The sequence below is a fragment of the Melospiza melodia genome, chromosome 11 (assembly GCF_035770615.1).
Source record: "Melospiza melodia melodia isolate bMelMel2 chromosome 11, bMelMel2.pri, whole genome shotgun sequence".
In the NCBI taxonomy this organism is placed as follows: Eukaryota; Metazoa; Chordata; class Aves; order Passeriformes; family Passerellidae; genus Melospiza; species Melospiza melodia.
In genome coordinates this window covers 25,036,119-25,051,440 of record NC_086204.1, presented here as the reverse complement: position 1 = coordinate 25,051,440, position 15,322 = coordinate 25,036,119, and the positions used below count along the sequence as shown (strand labels likewise).

The 15,322-nt window shown below is 37.6% G+C and overlaps 1 protein-coding gene across 4 annotated transcripts in view; it reads left to right on the top strand.

Annotated features, from left to right (window-relative positions):
* Positions 1-15,322, top strand: part of LOC134423228 (BEN domain-containing protein 5-like) — an 882,906-nt gene that overhangs the window by 34,803 nt on the left and 832,781 nt on the right. For 2 of the 4 annotated variants that reach the window (XM_063166073.1, XM_063166071.1), the window contains exons 3-4: positions 11,795-11,919; positions 12,061-12,114. In XM_063166073.1, the coding sequence (XP_063022143.1) occupies positions 11,795-11,919; positions 12,061-12,114 (179 nt within the window). The remainder of the gene's footprint in view (positions 1-11,794; positions 11,920-12,060; positions 12,115-15,322) is intronic. The other 2 variants (XM_063166072.1, XM_063166074.1) reach the window with 2 other exon arrangements.

The following is a 15,322-nucleotide window of genomic DNA, read 5'->3' as shown; positions in this document are numbered from 1 at the left end:
GTTTATAGGGCTACAGAATATGGAGATAAATTTAGCCTGTCAAACAGATATTATTGGGGCTTTTTTTGTGCTGTGTTTCTGGGAGTGGATCCTGACTGCAGTGCTTTAATTCCAGGCTATGTGTGCCTTTGGACATCTTACAGGAATGTTGTGGAGCTTTTCCCTTTGATTTATGACCTTGCCTGTATGGACTTCTGATCAGATTTTATTCTCATTTAGTGCAAGAGGGGCTAATTATGAAAGTGACAAAGATTATTTCGTTGTGCTAAAGCTTTTTGAATGACAAAAGGGGGCTTTAAATTAAAATGAACTTTAACGAGGCATTTTCACATTGAAGTGATACACACTCTACCACTGATAGAGTAATTCATTTTCAACCCTTTCTGATTCTATAAACACATTGTCTCACAAGATCAGTAATTTTTTACCTCTCAGGCTAATGAAGAGTGGATGGTAGACCAATGAATTCTCTTTTTGCAGAACTGTTTTGACATTCTTAATTTTTTCTTAAATATCAAAGAAAGGACAAAGAGCTGTGATTTTATTGCATTAATATTAATAATCATTTATCTGCCAGAAAAACATTTAAATATCACTTGACATTTGCAGAGAAAGATTAATGTTTAATTTACTACAAACATAGAAATACTTTGAAATAAAAGGAAACGCTTCTGAATTCAGCAAAATAATAAAAAAAACCCAACAAAACACCAAAACCCCAACAAAATTAAGACAGACATTGAGATATAAAAAAACATTGTAACCATGCAGAAATCAAAAACATGTTGGTGCCATCTAAAATGTCAATATTTAAATTATCACTTCTGATTGAAAAAATGACATCAACTGGATAGTTCTTTAAGGTCTAATTTAAGCTTTAGCTAAACAAAGATAAATGAGGGGAAGCAGTTTTCTGTTACATCCATGTGGATACAGTTACAAAGGCCTGTATGAATTCTAGCAGCATTATAAAACAAAACCAACATAATGTAGTTATGTTATGAATAGTATTGGCATTTCATAAATATTGGTAAATCTGAAAGTCAAGGGGAGCTTCCAGAACAGGCTGGTGTCTGGAGGAAAGGAAAATAGCAAGACACAGGAGTCAGAAAGTTGTATAAGTGAAAATACAGGAGCAAGTCCCATTACCTACAGAAGGACCAAAATGCTGTATAATAAAGAGAAAAGTGGAGAAATCACCTTGTTCTACAAAAGAATGTCAGAGTAGGAGCTGCAGAGGAGGAGGAGGAGATGAACAGAAAAGTTGTGTATCATTGTGTATCAGTCTAATCTGATGAAATGGCTAAAAATGCACCCAGACTGCAGGAAAGTCTATCTGTAAATTTTATCATGGAGATTATATGGTAAGATACCACTTTTAGGCAATGAAATGATGGGATTAATGTATTGAATGAGAATAACATTTCTAGCCCCCAAACTGTTTTTGTGACTAGATTGATAATGGCATAGAGAATCAAATTCAGTTTTATAATAAACTAAAATAAGACTGTTTCTTCTGCAAAAGCTGTATGTAGGACAGATGTTATTCACATTCAGTATTTGTGTGGAAAGCCTATCCTTGCAGTACCTCTTTCCAAGGATTTTTTTTATAAGATAAAGAAAGTTACAGCTATAAATCCAGTAATTTATTATTTAAAGAAGGTTCTTATCCAGGAAAACAAGATTCTTTTATAGGGCAATACCTGGAACCTTTCCATTAATATTCTTTAATAAAAACTTCTGATTTTATTTACAGCTCTGGTGACTTTTGAGAGGTCCTTGAGAATATAATATAACTGTAGGTCTCTGATTAAGGTTTCCATCTATTAATTTTTATTCAAGTATCAGTGTGTAGTTATACATTGGAAGGATTCTCCTGGAAAAAATGGTGATTCTGTGTATAAGGTACCAAACTAGGCCAAATGCAGAATTACAGCATTACTGTGCAGTAATAAATCAACAGGAATATCCTCTCTTGTAGGATGAAAGAACTTCCTTGTCTTTTGCATTACAAGAATTCTCAGGGTCTTTGCAAAATGATGAATATATTGAGTAGGAAGCATTACATAAGTAGCACTGCTGTGATGTACTAAAGAATAAAGAATATGCAGCTTAAAAACTTTTTAACCATTTTTAATACATTTTTTTTGGCACACTTGTGCTGTTTTGCATCAGAGGCTGCAGAGAGCAACAGATTTCAGTGGTGTGCACGGAGCATCAGGCCCCAACAAGTCAGTATTTGGGACATGTTTCTGTCTGTGACACCAGTGATGGTACATCCCTCTGTGGTCCTGCAGTTCCTGCTCCCTCATCTGCCTTGGCTGGTGGTTGCTTCCGTGGTTAAGGCTGCAGACGTCGTTATAATTTATTTATTAACTCATTCATTATTTATTTAGGATAGCACCCATTATATGCTAAGTGACTTCCAAACAGAAATTTCCCCAAATTGCTTTTCCTTTAAGAGCTCTGCTCTGAAGGATGTGGTACAAGCCCGGCCGTGAGAGGCTCATTCTGGGAGCGCACGCTTTGTTAAAGAGAGCTGAGTTTCGTGACGCTAATGCAAAACCTCTTTGTATTCTGATTTTCCTCTAACAAAGGTTCGCTGCAGTGGCTAAATAACTGCCCATCTGTCATTGGAGGCCTTTGGGGAGTTGATAAAGAGGGAGCTGAGAAATCTGTTTTTCTGGGGATTTGGTGGATTTGGTGTAGTGGGTGTGGGATGGCCATCTTAGGGCACAGGCCTCTGATTTTTAAGCACTCTTGACACTCCCCACTAAGTTGCAGCTTTATCACTGCTAGTTTGTGTGTGTTCATGATTTTGTGACTTTTTGGAGCATTTTTCCTGCAGTCTTGGGCTCTGCTGATATTTCTGTGATTTATAAGACTCTCACAGATCTAGGAGAAGGAGTCAAGAGCCTGACTCCATTTTATTCATCAGTTACAATTTCCCTACTTGGTGAACATTGACCTTTTATTCTTTGCAGCACCAGGTTTTTTGGGTCCTTTAACTGAAAGCATTAGTTTTTATTGAAAAGGGCAATTTTGAAATAAGGCTCTTTGGCTGCAAGTGATTAAATATCAATCTCATTTGATCAAAACTATTGAATTCTTTCAGCAAGATTGTATTGTATAATTTCTTAATACATATGTGAGCCTGCTGTTTACACAATGATCTTTGTAGCATTTTGGGATATCTGTTACTTGTATTCTGTGCTATTTGGTTCTTGAGTAATCATGATCACTAAATATTCACGAATACTTGTTGCTGTTTTTGACTGTGCTCTAAACTGGCATCACCAATAAGACTGCTCTACTTAATGAACATAAAAAGACAGAAAATATTCCAGTTCTAGCTGCTTGTGTTGTGTTTCTAAATTGCATTGTTTATTCTCCTGGTCTATAAAAGAAAGTTGCAAGTGATGTCAGTAGGTGGCCTTTGGCATTAACACATGCTAGAACTTTACAGTTATTTTATAATGTAAATTCTCTGTAACTGTATCCTCATTGCAGGAGGAACCTCAAGCCTACTTAATAAATTTTAATCCTTTTATTCCCCCTTCCCCTTTGGCCAGACATCATTCAAACACCTGTGACCAAGAAAAATATTTTTTCTGAAAGGAAGAACTCATCCTAAATCTATCCACCGACAGCACTGCTTGGACTCCTAGAATATGGGAATATTTTTGTAAGTGCTTTTAGTAAAATAAATCATTGCATTGGCCACCTCACCCCTCCTTCTTTTATATTCAACAAATAGATTTAAGATTGATTATGATTCTCTCCTTTTTCAACCAGTTCTTCTTTCTTAAAGGTTTAAAATTCTCTTAATTTTCTGCGTGGAAGACAATTCTGCCTCCTACTCTAATTCAGATAAAAGTTTTAATTTATAAAACTCCTGTGGGTGTTTTAGTCTAGGCCACACATCATTAATATTTCTGCAATTTAACTCAATGCAAAGGAATTAAAGATTTGTTCATGACACTTTTTGGGGAACACTGAGGAGCAGTAACTGTGTTCCCAGGCCTGTGGGCCAAGTGCCCTCAGGAAATGGATCCATTACTTGTGGCACCTGGGAGGAAAAGTATTGGAGAGAATGGAAGTCTGTGATCCTGAAAAGGTGTGGAAAAGCAGATCAGGCTCTCATTGTTGTGAATTAAGATCAACACCAAAAGAAACAAATAAACCAGTAGATATCCATAATTATATGCCCCCCCAACCAAATTGATACATTTTATTTTAATTCTGCTTACACTGATAAACAAGAAAAGTGTTAAGCTAGAATTTTCATGTGCTCTCAGTCACAATTAGATTTTCTCACATGGTCTGCTTACATTAAAAGTTCAATCAGAGTTTCTCGGCCTCTGTGAGCTCTACATCCTGATCTGCCCTTTGCAGAGATGGAACCTGGCCTTTTACCTTAGCTGCTGCTAAGACTAAGTCATTGTTTCCATACAGTATTTTTCACAAAAAACTACTGATATACTGCTATTTGGATGTCACTATTGATAAAAACTTAAAACATGATGGAAACAACAATTTAAACTTATTTAATTGAGGAGGGAAGATAGAAAAGAGACTTCAATTCTGAAGCATCCAGCTTTTTGAGCCATGTACTTTTGAATTGCTTTGCCTGTTTGATATTCTTGACCATTTTTCAAAGGAAATCTGGTTTTTGACCAAAAGTGGAGTCATGAGCATTGCTTTGGTTTTAACTGAAACACCAGATTTTTAAAAGAATGCTATATTGGTGAAGATTAGTGAGAGATTTTCTGCAGAACATTGATTCAACTGTGGTAGTGAAGATAATATTTTGAATTGCAGAGCTTGATATGTGCAATTTTAATAATTTAAACTATAATTTACAGGTGTTGTATATGTGGTTTTTATGGCATTTTATTTTTTGAAATCATGCTTTGTAGTTTCAAGTCTCTTGAGCTGACATTTGCTCTGGGCATGAGTCTAGGAGAATGTGCAATGCAAAAACTGTCATGGCTTTTCAGATATCATCCCTTTTTCATTAGATTTTTTTTCCTATTTAGAAATCAAATACTATTTAGAAGTTCTTTAGGACTTATTGCCAAACTATTTTTTATGAACTCTTTTCACAGGCAAAGACCATAAAGCAAGTGGGAATTTACATCTGATATTCCTAGATGCACTCCTTTCAGAAGATATCTAATCTTTCACTAGAGAGAAGTTTTTACAGATCTCAGTCCCTGTAGTTCCTGTTCCATTTAGAACATACAAATAAAATTTATTTGCATTATCATCTCAATGTGTTTTATGATCTGTAAGGATGAATTTCATAGAGGTTATTCTGTATTCAACATTTTACCTTATTTTGGGAAATGTGGAGTTGCATGAAATATAGATTAATACTTTTTGGCTATCTTGGACTTGATCCCAGGTTCAACTGGTGAAAATGATGTATATTCCAATCTGTTCCTTGGTTGTTTTTGTTTAAAGAATTTGTATAGATTGAAATGCAGCTGCAAGTGTATTAGTGATTTTCTATTGCTTACTTGTCAAGATTTTTATTGTGTGGATGAAAAATAGCATTTCAAAACCTGGCAGCATATTGACAAAAACAGAAGAGCACTTTGTGTAATTCTCTTTTGAAAAACTACCTCTTTTAGAGACAGAGATTGCCTCAGCTACTTCCATTCATATGTATCTTGATCAATAGATTTATTGATAGCTTTTAGCCAAGATTTAATTCTTTTTTTCTCCCCAGTTCACCATGGTGCTCACTTTTCTGAATTAAGAAACTAGAATTAGGCTCCATAAGCAAGACATACAATATGCAAGTGCTCTAGGTGTAAAAGGAGGCATTTGACCTTTTGTTGCTAATCTGTGACAGGTGCAGGCTATTTTCTTCCAAATGGTGTTAATTTTCATGTGCAAATCCACCCCCTGAAACCTGCATTCTATATATCCACCACAGGGGAATTGGTGGTCATCATGAGTACTGTAATGGACAGCTGAGAGGGATAATCACTGATATTTCAGCACATTTATGCTCGCGACTCAGTCGGCTTTAGAGCACTTCTGTTTTCACTGCTTATTAGGGAGGCTGAAGTTAGTTATTCATGGCCGGACAAAAAAAAAAAAAAAAAAAGTGTCTGAGAAAGTTCATGTGCCGGGAGCAGCGCATTGTTACAAATTAGTTTCCTTTACCATTTCTGGCAAACTCATTACAAAGTAATCGCGCCCTGCGCTGAAGTGCACTTCCTCTGGGACCAATAACTGTAAATAAGCAGGGCTGCAAGCTGGCTGATAAGTTGTTGTTCTGAAGATAACGGTCCTTTTTAGCAGAGTGTTTGACCTTTTTCTTTATATTGCCTCAGGCTTGTCTAAGACCCTCAAGGTCTATTTTTCATCTTAAAAATTCTCTGTAGGCAAGCACAATGTGCGGTTTAAGGAGATTTTAGGATTGCTTAACATATCTATATTTTCTTTTCTAGCATTTTTATGATAATTGTTAGAATGTTTAGTAACTTTAGCTAGCATTTTCTTCGGCAGGTTTTCTTTCTTTGTGTAAAGTACACTTTTTATTGATGCAGGAAGCAATAACATTAATATTTTATGAGGACTAAGTGTGTGTTGCATGATTAATAAAATAGTATCATTGGGCTTTTTTCTGACTTTTAAAGAAACTTGAAACATGCTATTGACCCCTTTCACTATTCACATTTTGAGAGCATTGCACTAAACATTACTCTGTGAAGTAATTTAAGCAAATATAATTAAGAATTTCAGCTCGAATGATTAAAGGAAAGTATGTCTCCTCTTTTCTCAGTATGCTAAGAGTATTGAACAGAACTGTGACTGAAAATTGAGCGTGCCTTAAAAACAAACCCCAAGGCTAAGTGAAAGTCAGTTTATAGACATTTGGGAATTTGGTTTGTTCACATCTCCCCATCAGTTTAAAAAGATCCATGCTAATATTTCTGTAAAGTAAAATAATAATAGAAAAAAACCCCCCACAACTAATTTCAGAGTGCATAGGAGAGAAAGTCCAAAATGTTTAGCAAAGTGCTGGCTACCCTAATAAATTACTTGTTTTACCTTTAAGATGCAGTCAGACAGTCATTTGCATACAGATGTGCACCCAAATTATTAAAAAAAAGTTAAACAAGAATTGTCTTAGAATGCCAACCAGTTGAAATTTTATTGCTTATAGTGTTGTTGGGTTTTTTTTTTTTCTGTGGCAGGTCTCATTAATCAGTTCATTAATCATACATGTACCTTAAATAACATTAATATCTTGTGTTTTATAATCTTAACCCCCAAATATAGTGCTAATCACTAGATATGATGTGATGAGGCTTTGAAGAGTGCTCTATACTCTCATATATACAAGTTCTGTATTTATGGAATGGAGTAGCGATGAGTTCACATGGGCATGAACTCAAAGTGAAGTAAAGCAAAGCTGATGTTTCAGTGGTGTGAGACTTTTTCTCTGATTTTAGAAGAAGATACTTAACCAATGATGTTGTGAACAGACTCTCTTACTGATACCACAAGTGACCAGAATAGTAATGCACACAGAATAAGAACTGTGCACACGAGGGGTCATACAGCAGTTGTGTCATAACTGAAAACTGTTGAAAGGTTCATTTCACAAAATTGGTGCTATCTGGCTTTCTCTTACATTTGTCACATTTTCAGCACAGAAACTGTTGGCTGCAGGTGCTGCAAAGTACAGTGTAGGCATTGTGGAATTGCACAGAAAATCCTGGGACACAGGAGGAACTTGCCGTCGACCCACTTATTAAATTGTTTTCTCTCTTGCTGTGTATTTAGCACAAAGGCAAGAAATAAAAAAGGAATTAAAATGTATTAAAAAAATTAGTTTAGAGGTGGTTTGCATGTAAGAAAAAAATTGTTTATTTTCAGTGTTAAAATGTTAAAATGGCTTAATTTCTAAATGGAATGCTGTAATCAATGTTTAAATTCCATAGTTCCTAATGCATGTCACTGTGGGACCTGTGGTATTGGAATATAATTCTCATCCATTAGAATAAATGCATTTGCCATGATTACAGCACTCTGAAGGCAGGACAAAAAACGGTGAAGTTTTTTTTTTTTTTTAATGAGATTAACATTGGGAAGTTTAAATCCTTGCTTGGACACCAAGAAATGTTTTTCGGTGGCATTATCAGTTTTCTACAAAGCATGTCTTCAAGTGAGGAGGTGTTTTGTTCCTACAGTTCTTGGCTTCTTTGTACCAAAACTGCTGTCTTGTTTAATGACATTGCTATGTGGGCTGAAATTAGGCTGACAGATTGTGAGCAAAGGCTGTGGAATTACAAACAATAGTCTATTGAGCACGAGGAACTTGTTGAATTAGTTACCGGAGGCATTAGTGCTCAGTCCAGCCTCTTTAGCATCTGGGAGACAGAGACGAAATAGTGGGCTAATGAAATGTCCAAATGACACCAAACTGCAGAGGGCTGCAGGTGACAATGGCAGCTGATGTGTGCCTGGTAAGAGGCAAAAACTAATAATAAACCAATAAACTCACAGAAAGAAAAAAGCCCCAGTGCATTAGGAGGGAAGGGAGTATTCAAATCAAGAGAGAAAACCATGTTGGGGTTCCTGAGGAGTCAAGCACACAGATGATTACATTTTAAAGGGCTGTGCTGGGTTTGAGATGAGTTTTCCAGAGCAGACTGGATGGCAGTTGCTTCAGCACACCAGCTCTTCACCATCCATGATTCCCCGACATCAGTACAATTCTCCAGTGCTAGTTTAGGGATCCTGAGGACCCTGTAAAGCAGTTCTGGGTCATCTGTTCCCTATCCAGTTCAGGTTGGCTTGATGTTGAAAAAGAAACTGAAATGTGCAAAAGGTCAAAATCAAGGTCTCATTTTGCTCTGTTTTAATTATTCACTTAATAATCTTTTAGTTTCTTATGCCTTGCAGTACAAGTTTTTAATGGTCTTTGAACTTTAAGTATGAATTTAATTGCTTCTGTGTCCTTCTTTGGGAGTAATTCCATCAAAATTTGCACCTCTGCTCTGTGCTGCAGATAACTTAATCCATGTCTGGAATTGCTGGGATTGCTGGGAGGCATGTATATTAGTTTATTAGTTGACAAGATGGACCAAGCCCACCATCTGTGTTCATGCAGCCTGCTGCCTTAACCCTAGAGACTCTGCCAGGATCACATGCACAGCTCAGGCTGAAGTGAATTCACACAGCAAACTTTGTCCAGAGAGATCTAAATCTGTGACCTGTGACACAACTGGAATCTAAACTTTTGGGATGAATACCTTGGACTACCTAAATCTTGAAATATCCAAGGAATATTATTATCCCAGCTATGTCATTTATGCATGGCATTTAATGAAAAATAAAACAAGGAGCATTGGTGGGATGGCTTTGGCCAGCCAGTGCTCTCTCACCACCACTCCTCAGCAGGACAGGGGTGAAAATGAGGTGAAAAAGCTCCTGGGTGGTGGTGTGGAGAGGGAGGGCACTCACCAGTGGCCTACACAGGCAGAACACTCTGCTCTGAGGAGACTCATTTATTGCCAGTTAAAATAGCTTTGCATAGTGAAAATCAAAGAGAAACTAAACCAACGCCTTCTCCCTGCCCTTCCCTGTTTCCCCAGGATCATCTTCCCCACACAAGGAGCTGTGCAAGGGGTGAGGGCTGAGCCTTCCTTGCTCCCCCGCTCCACCCTGGGCCTTTTCCCTTCCCAGGGCCGCAGTCCTGTCAGGAGCACCTGCTCCAGCCTGGGTTCTTTGTGGGTCCCTGTTCTTCCAGGAGACACCAACCTGCTCCAGCCTGGGTCCTCTGTGGGTCACTTCTCCTCCAGGAAACACCAACCTGCTCCAGTCTGAGTTCTTTGTGGGTCACTGCTCCTCCAGGAGACACCAACCTGCTCCAGACCCTTTGTGGGTCAGTGCTCCTCCAAGGGACACCAACCTGCTCCAGCCTGGGTTCTTTGTGGGCCACTGCTCCTCCAAGGGACACCAACCTGCTCCAGCCTCTCCCCACAGGACACAGGGCTCTCTGTCCTGGCTCCCAGAGCATCCCCTTCCTTCCTTCTCCTCAGTCCTCCTCAGGCTCCCTCGCCCCTCTGCCTGTGTAGGATTTTGCCCTTCACTGGACACATTTTCACCACCTGGGCTGAGGGGCTGGGCTGGCCATGGGTGAGGCTTTCTGGAGCCATTTGGGAGTGTCAGGAATGAGCCGGAAGGGAAAGGGGCAGCACAGCCTCCCCAAGAGCCAGGCCTGCAGCCCACTCCAGCACCTGGGCACGGGCACCCACCACGGCTGGTGACATTATTTGTGTTTGGCAGAGGCCTCCTGGCTTTGCAATAGAGCTGCTTTTCCAAATATTTCCAATGCCAAGTGTCTCCTTGAGGCAAGCCCTCAGGAACAGATTGAGAGCGTGGAGTAGGTCTCTGCAGAGGGAAGCAGTGGAGAGAATTTTCTTCTGAAAAGAAGGATGTGGGTAGGAAAGTAGAGGATAACATTAAAAATAGAGAAGATTAAGCATGTTCCATTAGTAAAGCCAAAAACAATTTAGGATGAGGTAGAAATCCTGGAGCTGTATTGATAAACAGAATTAAAAATGTCTTTTTTCCTCTTCTTTTCCAGCCCAGAGCAGCAGATCAGCTGAATTTTGCTGCTCATGCTGGTATTGAGCAATGTGTTGCCAGAGAACAGTCCTATTGACTGCAGTGGGACTTGCTGAAGAGGGAATCATTTAGCTCAAACAACCTTATAAATACACATTAGAACCTAACAGTATATTTCCAACCCAAGAAGATATATCTAACCCCAGAAATAGATCTGAAACCATAAACCCAGGTTTTCAGTGCTACTTTTAAAAAAGAAATATAATTTAGCCTGTGAGCTAAAACATGGCCCTGTCTTACAAGATGAGATGGGTTTTGGATTGGATCAGGAAAAGTAAAGTCTTATTTTTGTAGTGTATAAATGAAATGGACAGTCTAAACCCTGTCTCTAAAAATCTTGGCACACTTCAAAGGAAAAATGCCATTTTAGCAATTTAAAAGCACTTAGTGGGTTTTTCCAGTGCTGAACTTCATTTCTATAGCCTGTGTGGTTGCCTGCTGAATAATGCCATAGGGGACAATGTAGCTCTGACTATAGTTAAAAATACTATTCCATGAAATTCACTGGGAACAAGCTGAAGCAAAATCTCATTTGTGTCTTTGGAAGGAGGTGATAGTGGCTGTAAGTGATGAAGGAAAGGGATTGAGATTTTTTTTTTGAATCACTGAAGACATGAAGGCTGGACCATCTGTGGGGAGAGAGGGATGCTTAGAGCAACAGCCAGAGGGGCCAGGCAGAAATCTGGGGACTCTTTAATGTTACATGAGCATGAGCAACAGTTGGAAAGAAAGAAATCCTATCAGGTGGGGACTAAGAGATGTGCTGAGACATCATTAGAAAAGTGAAAAAAGAATAAAGGAAACAATTAAAAGGATGTTAGAACACATAATTGGAGTATTCAGATAAGAGGAGACAAAAGGTCAATTTGATTGAATAATAAAAATCTCTGTTGTCTTATTTTTAATGTATTCATGTGCATGCAGCTTACTGCTATATATTTTATCTTGACTACAATGAAGCCTTTAAAAATAATTCTGAGCTACCTTTAAAAAATAATTGTGAACTCTTGTAAGGCCTATTTTACTTGTATATTGCAACAAATTGAGGCAGGAGTTTTAAAAACTTTTCTCAGTGTTGTTCCTGGAGAGTTGATCAGGCATTCATTAAAACTCATCCTGTTTCATCTGTTCTTGGTAGGGAACCTTGGCAGGGTGGACCACGTCTCAGAGTTTGAGTATGACCTCTTCATCAGGCCAGACACCTGCAACCCTCGCTTCCGAGTCTGGTTCAACTTCACCGTGGAAAACGTGAAGGAATCACAGGTAAGTGATAATAAATTAGAAATTCAAAAATTGCTTACTCCAGAACATGTTTACTTTAATAAAGAAGATGGCACCCCGGGTTTGCAACCAAAAATTTCTTTAAAATGTATCTTTGTTCTTTGATTTTTTTATAAATAAAAGCAGGTATCAGCAGGAGTGGGTATGACCATGCTTTTCGGCTATCCAAGACAGGAGGTAATTGCAAAGGCAGTATAATTTTTGCCAACTAACAAAACTGGTATTAATAGTGGCTGCCAATATTTGTGCTTTTGCATTCTAACCAAATATGTGTGTTAATATACGAAAAAGAAGTCCATCATAGCTGTTCAAATATTATCACTCAAGCCTTCATTTAATACCTGTAGAACAATGGGGTAGCTGTGCAAACAGGCATTTCCCCAGTGACTTGTAGCAGAGGAGAGTTGCTTGCCAACGTGTCCCTTGTGAAAGGAAAGAGGAGGTTTAAATGTGAAGCAAATTGATAGGCAACTGTTTCACTTACTTTTAAAGAATGTTTTTTGCAGTAAAGATGCCCCTTGAGAAAGAAACATCCTTGCTCTATTTTATCACTAATAAAAGTTATATACTAACTTTCACATTGAAAAATAATAATACAAAAATTTCATTTCACTTTTCACATGCGCCTTGAATTTTGCTCTGGTGGCCTGCCTTAGTTTATCAGAATCAGTCTGTCATTTTTACTTAATGGAAATAAAGCATATTTAGTAAGAGAAAATGCAGAGGCCTGATAGTTGTATTCCTGTATTAATATCCAGCACTGTATCATTCCTGTTACAACTGGAAATCATGAAATTGTTTATCTATCGTCCTGGAGCCTGATACTTTATCAGACAGACCCTTTCCCCTGCTGTGCCTTACTCAACTATGATCAAATTATATAGTCATGAGATGAATGGGAATCTGTCTCAAGGAGGCAAAGAGATCGGGTAGAAAGATACAATATATATCTCGTGCTTACAGGATATTTGTTTTCATGGCTGTCTACATGAAAGAGAATGGTTCCACTATTAAGTTTGACTTGTGAGGTCTGTTTTTATAATGTGTGCTGCTATAATCTTTTTCTCATCTCTCCAATTTCCGTTAAAATGGGACCTGCCTGGACGTAATGTAGTCTGGAACCTTTTTTAGGTCTTTGTACTACAGGCCATGGGCAGCATTAGTCATTGCAGCTCAGCTATATTAAATGAAAGTTAGAAGTTGCTACATCAAACATACTGTGTAATGTAATTTGTTTTCTGCATTTTGATTATTTTATGTTTTACTAGAAAACAGTAACAAGGAAGCCCAAACTATTCAGTATTGCTTCAAAACATTTCACTAATACAAATACAGAGGACCTTTAATCACATTATGTATAAAAGTAGATATTTTAATAGCTCTCTATAAATCATTACCTTGATAATATTGTATTTATTTTTGATATATCGTATAAGTAATGTGTGAAGAAGGCACATCAATACATTTATATATATTAGGTCTGGTTTCAGCCTTTTGGATAAGGAGTCACAAAGAGCAGCTATTTTTGTTTTTTATATTATCTATTAGTGCAGAATTTTGTGTTATTAATCTACTGATAAATGAAAAGAAAGACCAGTTAGACATTCCAGCTAATCTTACCCTCCATGCATTATTCTATAAGAAACAGGTTCTTTGCTTTCTTCTTGTTTTAATTTTCTTAAATCATGGAGCTTCCATTTCCTATGTCTCAAAACTGTTTTATAGACTCCTCTCACAGTGTTCCTTGATTTTTAGCCTAAAGCTTTCCTTTATTTAATCCCACAATTCCCAGTTGCAATTCTGCTTAGTAATAACTCCTCTTGGTACAAATAAATCCTCATCATCCCTGACTAACATTTATATTTCTGTGAATTATAACATTCCTCATCATTTGTGTGTCAACCTAGCTATCATGTTTGGTTCTTTCAGCCCTATATCCAATAGACCACTTTACCTTTTAAGTATTTTTCTGCTTTGGGGACTTTAGACTTTCATCATAAGCGAATCTTTCAGTCCTTTGATAATTAGCCCAGTTTCCCAAGGAAGTAAAGCCTGTATGATCACACTGTCTACTTGCTAGCCTAGGTGTTTGTATGGCTGCTGATCCCCTCTCCTCTCTTTTCTCCTTCAATAGCTTCTTAACTCTTGGCCAGTTTCAGCATCACTGGACAGGAATTCCTGTAAGTTTTGGGAAAACAGGCTGCCAGATGGGTAAGAGACCCATTAGTGTTCCCACTGGCAGACAGGCTATAGTATGAGATCATTTCTTATTAAACATCAGAGAATCCACAGAGGAGATGAATAGGAGAAAGTACTCATTGGAATTTGCATTTTAAGATACCAGAGAATCCAACCATGAAATCCAAATCCATAGCATTTAGTAATTTTGCTTCTTGCAGAACTTCTTGTTTTTATTATTATTCTTCCTCTTCCAGTTCCTTCAATATTTTCTTTATAGTGCAGAACTAAAATTTATTGGATAATTCTGAGTATGTTAATCCCAATTTACAGAGAAGGGGCTCGAGTCCCTTTACTCTGTTACTGCCTCACTGTAGACAGCTGGAAATTGCAGCAGCCTTTTGTTGCTGTATCACTATGGAAACTCAGGCCTAATTTGTTTTTCCCTATCATACAGAAGTCTTTTTTAGAGTGATTGCTTCCTTGCTCCTGTTACGTATGTCTGAGGTTACTGTTGTGCTTCATAGGTAATAGAGCTAAGCTCTGTGCCATGCCAGTGACAGCCCTAATATTTCCAGAATTATTTTTAGAATTTTATTATAAACTTGGTTTATTTGATGTTCACTTCCTGACGTTGAAGTAGAACCAACAGACTTTTTTTTTTTAATTCGGAAGTTGGTAAATTAATTTCTTCCTCCTTATGATTTGAGCTTTCACATCAGACATTTTTTGTTGTCAGTTTTATTTGTACTTTTTTTAACAAGGAAAAATGATTTAAAAAAAAGCTAATACCTTATATTAATTGGAGGAAATGAGCCATCATGTGAGATATCTGCAAGATGTAAAATTTGGTATTTTGGTCTACTTACATGGTTTATGACTTGGTACTCAGTTGGTCTGAAAAGATGTGAGCTATGGTTCTTTTTTTGTTACTTGTTTGGTGAATTCAATTAACACCAATATTGGAAAAGAAGTAAAGAAACTGATATGTTATATGTAAAGAAAATACATAGACTTTTATGATTTACACATATACATGAAAGGGAGAGTGAAGGAAATAGGATTTGCTGTGGAACACATGGTCTCATGGGCAAAGCCTCCAATTTCTCTAATTATATACATGTCACAGGCTGCTCTCTATTCCTGATAATGCTCTTTACTGGGCAGGGGTTGCTTCCTATTCATTTCAGCCATGGCCCTTCAAACA